Genomic DNA, 6,212 nt, shown 5'->3' with positions numbered 1-6,212 from the left:
GCCCCTGGCAGTGGGTTGCCATGGGCTACCGTGTGAGCCAGCAGCCAGTGTGAGCTGCCAAGTGCCGCTATGAGTGGCCTTCCAGAGGCCGGTGACCGACCTGCCTAATCCGGGAAGAGCGCAATGATAATACCAACATGGGCCAGTGAAGCAACATCCTCCACAGCTAGACTGAAGAACAAAATGACAGCAACTTGTCTGTTCCCTTTCCCCTGATTCCCCAGTGCTGTTCCCATCCCCCAATTCCCCAATAAAATCTTTAAAAGAAAAAAAAAACACAAACAACTCTCTGTTTAAAGCCCTTTAAAGCTGTCTATGGCTCTCAGGAACCTTTCCAGGATCCTCACTCAGATTCCAGGCCCTCAGGGGGCCAGCGGCTCCATCACGGACCCTTCCTCTCTGCAGCCCCTCCGTCTCTGCTCCAGAACTGCCCAGCTGCTTTTAGTTTCTTGAAAATGCCCGCACTGCTCTTTCTCCTGCCCAGAACATTCTCCTGTCTGTTTACTTGACCACCTTCTACGCTTCCTCTGATTGCACCTCCTCCAGGAAGCCTTCCCTGACTGAGTTTGGTGCTGTCCTCTCAGCTTCCTTGTTTCATCATCCATCTCACCTATCAGATTCTAGGTCCTGTGAAGGCTGTCACTGTGAAAATCTCTCAGGGCAGAATCGCTTTGTGATTTAGAAAGTTCCTCTGACATCAAGCAGGTTGGGATAACATCCTGCTGTCACACTTGAAACTGCAAACACCTCTCATCTTGTGTGGCCTTGGGGGAAATTACCAAGCCGCTGTTCCTCAGTTTCCTCATCTATAAAATGGGACTCGTAATAGCATCTATCTCGTAGGGCCATCACATCACAAGGACTAAATGGGCTATTCCGGGTAGAGTTCCCAGCAGCTTGCCTGGCAGAAAGATCTCAGCTATGTGTTCAGTTGTTGACATCGTCACTGTGACCTGTGCTATTCCCGAAGATCACACAGTTCCTTATGACATCAGTGGAATGAATGACGAAATGACCACTTTTATTGTCGCTGTGTGTCTATTGCTCGTTTTCTCCCAGCCCCCCATTCTGGTTGTTGAGGGGACCATCTGTCAGAATTGGGGACCTGGAAAGTAGCTACTCTCCCCAAACTGGAAGTGCTGGGGGTCTGAACAAGGGTCTCCTAGAAGGGGGAAGGCCCAACTCAGAGGCAGGAGGGGTCCAGGGGCTATGCCAGAAGTGGTCAGGGTCAGGAGCCCCTGCAAGGGTCAGTACATGGGCAGACCCTGGGGAGGGGAAAGAGTGACACTGGAACTGAGGACCAGGGAGCCCACAGAAGTAAGAATCGGGCAGCAGGTTCCCCTCCCAGTCCTGGGCATGAGGTCTAGGTGGGCTTGGTCCTGACCAAGCTACTGAAGTTGAAGGCAGAGGGGCCCAGAGCCTGGGGTGGGGCTGAGCCCATGTAGGAGGTCGGGGGCTGTGGCCTTGGGCACAAGCGGCTACAGAGCATGGAGTCAGGCAGATCAGGGTGGAAAGGCACAAGGAAAATGCCCTGTCCAAAAAAGATGGGTTATTTGTGTTGGGAGGCCTCAGGGCCTCCGGTTGAACAGTCGACAGGCTTCCTGTGCATGTGGGAGCCACCAGGCAAAGTTGCTGTCACTTGCCCAAGAATGAGCAGACAGGGCCAGACATGCCAGCTCCTCTGTGCACAGAGACCAGCTCCTCTGTGCACCCAGAGACCTGGTCACCCTTAGCGAGGGGTCCCACTGCTCAGAGGGGAGCTCTAGGCTTGTTTGGGGTTGGCAACTTTGGCAAAAAACATGATGCTCTGGGTGTTTTTGGAGAGTATGGATAACAGAAAGGGCCTGTTGAAATTCACAATGGTCATCGGGCCCACTTTTCCAGACAAGAAGATCATTTTGACTCCCGTGGCAGCAGCTGCTTCTGTGCCCTTCTCGGCCACTTCCATCAGGGCCTTGTGGACCACCTGTGGGGACACCAGAGCATTACCCACCAGAGACAGGGTGAGCAGGAGATAAGCAGACTGCCCACGTGCCTCTATGGGGGCTGACATTTAGCGATCATCTACCGCTGACCTGTCACTGTGCTGGTCAACTTGTTTGATTTTTCTGTTCCTCCCAACAGCTCTGTCACCGGTTTTGCACAGTCCTGATGTGCAGACGTGCACACTGCGGCTCCAGGCTGGGAGTGACCTGCCCAGGTCACCCTGACCTGGATCCTTCTCTGTCTGAGCCCACAGACTTGCTGTCCCCCAAACGCCCATTATTGCAGGGGGCAGGGGTGAGGACAATTCAAGGCATGTTTCCTCCACTTCGAAGCAGCAGATGCAGACACCTCCGTGGATTGCACAGGAGGGGCTGGCACGGCTTTCTGTACCTCTCCTGCCCCAGTTCAAATGTCTCTAGGGCCCTGGGCTACTTGGCATTAGAGGTGGCTTCCCATTCTTGGACCACGCGAGCCCGTCCTCACATGTCCTTCCATTGCCACACCTTTTGGAAGGTGGGGTGCAGAGGAGAGTGGAGGGTGCCCAGCTGCCTGCCCCCACCCTGCTTTCAACTACTCTGCTTCTAGGACTGCAATGCAAAGGTATTCTCTCATATTCTTAGTGTATCTTGATCACAAGCGCCCTATAACCATTGTTATTACCTAATGCCTCTTACCTGCTCTGCCAGGCCTGCACACTAGCCAAGACCTATCACCTTGTTTTACCAATGAAATAACTGACGGACAGAGGACTTCAATTATTTGCCCCATCAGCAGTAAAGGGTCGAGCATGGGATGGGGTCCACCATCGAGTCCACCCTAGGCCCTTCCCCATAACTGGCTTCTGTGTCATGTTATATTGCAGGGAGGTGGGGTCCAGCTCCTTGGATGTTTGTTCCCTGGCTTTCCTGGGCTTGGTGGAGTCCCAAGGGAGGGTGGTTGGATAATGAGAAATGTAGGTATCTATGCAAATTAATCATTTAAGCTCCCATAGGAGGGGGAATTGCCCAAACTTTAAAGACTCACCTGAGTAACCGCCAGGTTCTTGGCCCCTGTGACTCCTGACAGGTCAGCCTGTTTGGTGAACACTTGACTCATGCCCAGTTGGGGGAGTATGTGTTCCAGATTATAGCTGCTGGAGATGGAAAACTTTGGCAGGTAGAATTCATGGATCCATCTAGGAAATGAGAAAAATAAATTTGAACATCTGCTCAACTCAGTGCCCACCTGTCTCCGACCTCACAGTGTGGTCCGTCCTGGTTTCTCTCCAACCACCCTCTTCTCTCTGGAAATAAATATTCTTTTCGAGGGGTCGGGCAGGGGCTAGGGGAAGGACATGAAGGGCCTGGGGGCTGGACTTGAAGGGCCTTAGGGACCCTGAAACAGTTGAAATTCCCCATCTTGCCTCCCCAGAGAGCCCCCTGAAGGCTGGGACTGCTTTGCTTCTGAGCAGAGCTGGCAGAGAGTTCTTGGAGCAAGAGGCGATATCTCCAGCCTCCGAGTTTCCCTCTCCCTTTGTCTAGATCCCCTTTAAGACTCTCGTCGCGGTGTGTGGGGTCTTACAGTTGCCCGATAAAAGGAGGCTGTTTCTCCCATGGGAGCAGGCCCCTGACCTATCAGTGCTCCCTCTCACTCACCCTGCTCCAGCCGTTCTGGTCTCACTGATCCTCAAACACCTGAGAGGCTCAGCACTGGCTGTTCCCTCTGCCAGCAGCTAAATACATGGCTCAGTCCTTCAACTCTGTCATGTTGATGCTCAAAGGTTACCTAATGGCCATCCTGTTTAAAATCACAAACTACCTTCCCATCCAGTTTTCTTAATCCTTTTACCCTGCTCTGCTATTTCCCCCTTCTCATTTCTCACCCTTTAACATACCAAATAACTTCTTTATTTGTTGTATTTATCTATTGTCTCTCTCTCCCAAGTACAAAGTAAGCTCCACGAGACCAGAAGACTTTGTGTTTCATTGACTGATATATCCGCAGGGTCTAAATTAGTGCCTGGCACATAGTAGGTGCTCAGTTAGCCCTCAACTGATCACAATTCCGCCTGCCCCTCAAGAGGCTGAGACAAAGAGAGAACAGGCATGCGTGTTGGGTGTAGCAATGAGGATTCCTCTGACTTAGAGCGTGTTACAGTCAGAGGCAGCCTCAGCCCCTGTCCCAGCTGATGTCTTCATCATCTTATAGAAGGAAAAGCTGCAAGCCCAAAGCCACACAGGGTCAGGTAATCCCACACTCCACCTGCCCCAGCATGGGTTCTCCCACCGCTACACGCCCACCCCTGGACCTTTGTGAGGCCATAAGTGGTGGGGAGACGGGCAGCTGGGAAGAGTGGGGATGGCCGAGAAGAGAGGCGGGTCAGCCGATAGCTCCGGGGCCTGGGGATAGTCACCTCATCTGCAGGGAATCTCTCCACCTCTTCAGTGTCTCAGGGCGCAACATGGCTTCCAGCGCCTCCATTTTGCCCTTGTCTGGGAGGATGAACAGGGCGCTGTCGTTGCTGATGTACTTGAGCTCCACCACAGTGCAGGAGAGCTCCTCATCCCTGAAGTAAGGCATGAGCTGGTCCTCAATGCTCATCATGGGGACCGTCACGGACTTTCTCTTACTCAAGTAGAACCTTGACTCGAAAGTGTCGTCGGGGTCAAAGGGCGTCTTCCACTTGGCTAGAAGCGGGGGCAGCGGTGAGAGCAGCTTGTGAATGCCAGAGCTGCCCTGCCCCCACCCCTCTCTGCCAGGGTTCCCTCAGCGGTGAGGACACTCCACACACCAACCGCCGCCCCACAGCTCCTCTTAGGGGTGACCCTACCTTGGTTTGCCAGAACACCTTGGCAGGTGGGGGAGCCAACGGGGGTGGGAGGAACCCCACAGGTCTGGACCGCAAAGGGGGGCTGTGCATTAAAGACCCGGTTAGTGGTGCTAAATGAGAAGCCCACAGGAATGTGGGCACAGGAAGTGTGAGAGAGATGGGGGGCTAGGGAAAGCGGGGAGAGCGGCCTGGCAGTGCCGACGGAAGCTGGCCTGGGGAGAAATGGGAAATCCCTGGCCGCTTCAAAGGCGTAACCAACTGTTCTGCATTGACACTGCAGGGTGTCCACATCGACCCACAGCTGTGAAAGCAAGCAGTAAAACGGGAACCTGAGGGGAGGGCGAGTGCAGCTGAGGAGCAGGACACAGGTCTCCCCCCCACCCCCAGGAGGACTGGGGTACGCAGTGGGGTGGTGGGGACTTCCTGGGGGAGATGAGAGACCTGGGGGCTTCCTTGGATACGTGTAGCCCCCTCCACTGTTTTGTTTTCCACCCCCTGGGGAGGAGAATTTGGAGACAGTCCTAGGATATGACAGTTGGCAGGAAGGGAAAACAGGAGACTCAAAGAACAAACATGACACGTCAGGCCTGGATTAGTTTTACTAGAGGAATCTGGTTCCACGCCTCCATGTGCAGAGGAAAATGCAAGCCCTGGAGAGCTTGCCTGGGCCTCAGCCAGGAGCCCCTAGCACAGGGCTCCCTCTGTGTCTCCACACAGCTCAGGGGTCTCAGGCAACTCACTGCCCTCTGACTCAGTGATCACTCCCTGTGTCCCTATCTATTTTTGTCCCCCTTTGGACTGCTGGCTCCGTAAGGCAGAATCTATCTGCCTGCCTTCTGCTCCCTCAGAACTTCTGGCTGAGGTTTGCATTTGTCATGTTCCTGTCCATGAGGTGGGTCGGGCACTGGACTGACTAAATCTGGGAAAGGGTTCTGTCCTGGATATCACCCTTCCCCAAGGTTCTTCCCAGATGGTGGCCACACCATTCCCTCAAGATTATAAGAGAGCAGTCACAAGACCCCGGGGACAGCCAGTCTCCTTAGAGGCTGTCTTCCCGTGAATATGACCACCAGTCCGCCTGGATCCTCCCAGAGACCGATTCCCCCTGCTGGGCCAGGACAGAGTCCAGGTCAGAACCGCTGGTGGTGTGCATGGGCAGAGGGCCTCCCTGTGCATGCCCAACAGCGGCTCTTGAGGGAGGAAGTTCAAGGTCTGACCACCCAGGAGTGATCTGAAAGGAGGGCATCTTCCTCCTGGGAGCTGAGCAAGTTTGAGTCAGACTAAAAAGTGCCACTCTGGCTCAAAGGGCTGACGGGCTCCTCTGCAGTCATGTCCTGGAATGACAAACTGTAATTTGGAAAACCCCAAGAGAAGATGACGCCTATGGGCAGAGTGGGACCCATGCTCGCCCTCCCTG

General features: G+C 54.1%; 1 protein-coding gene across 1 annotated transcript in view; it reads right to left on the bottom strand.

The window, feature by feature from the left end:
- Positions 1 to 995: 995 nt before the first annotated feature.
- Positions 996 to 6,212, bottom strand: part of SERPINA3 (serpin family A member 3) — an 8,625-nt gene continuing 3,408 nt past the window's right edge. The window contains exons 3-5 of the mRNA XM_019642508.1: positions 4,379 to 4,652; positions 3,010 to 3,160; positions 996 to 1,966 (exon numbers count right to left, since the gene is read on the bottom strand). Coding sequence (XP_019498053.1) covers positions 1,763 to 1,966; positions 3,010 to 3,160; positions 4,379 to 4,652 — 629 coding nt within the window. The 3' untranslated portion in view covers positions 996 to 1,762. The remainder of the gene's footprint in view (positions 1,967 to 3,009; positions 3,161 to 4,378; positions 4,653 to 6,212) is intronic.

Source organism: Hipposideros armiger, unplaced genomic scaffold (genome assembly GCF_001890085.2).
Source record: "Hipposideros armiger isolate ML-2016 unplaced genomic scaffold, ASM189008v1 scaffold_69, whole genome shotgun sequence".
In the NCBI taxonomy this organism is placed as follows: domain Eukaryota; kingdom Metazoa; phylum Chordata; class Mammalia; order Chiroptera; family Hipposideridae; genus Hipposideros; species Hipposideros armiger.
The sequence above is the reverse complement of the archived record's forward strand: the minus strand, read 5'-3'. Positions and strand labels throughout refer to the sequence as shown.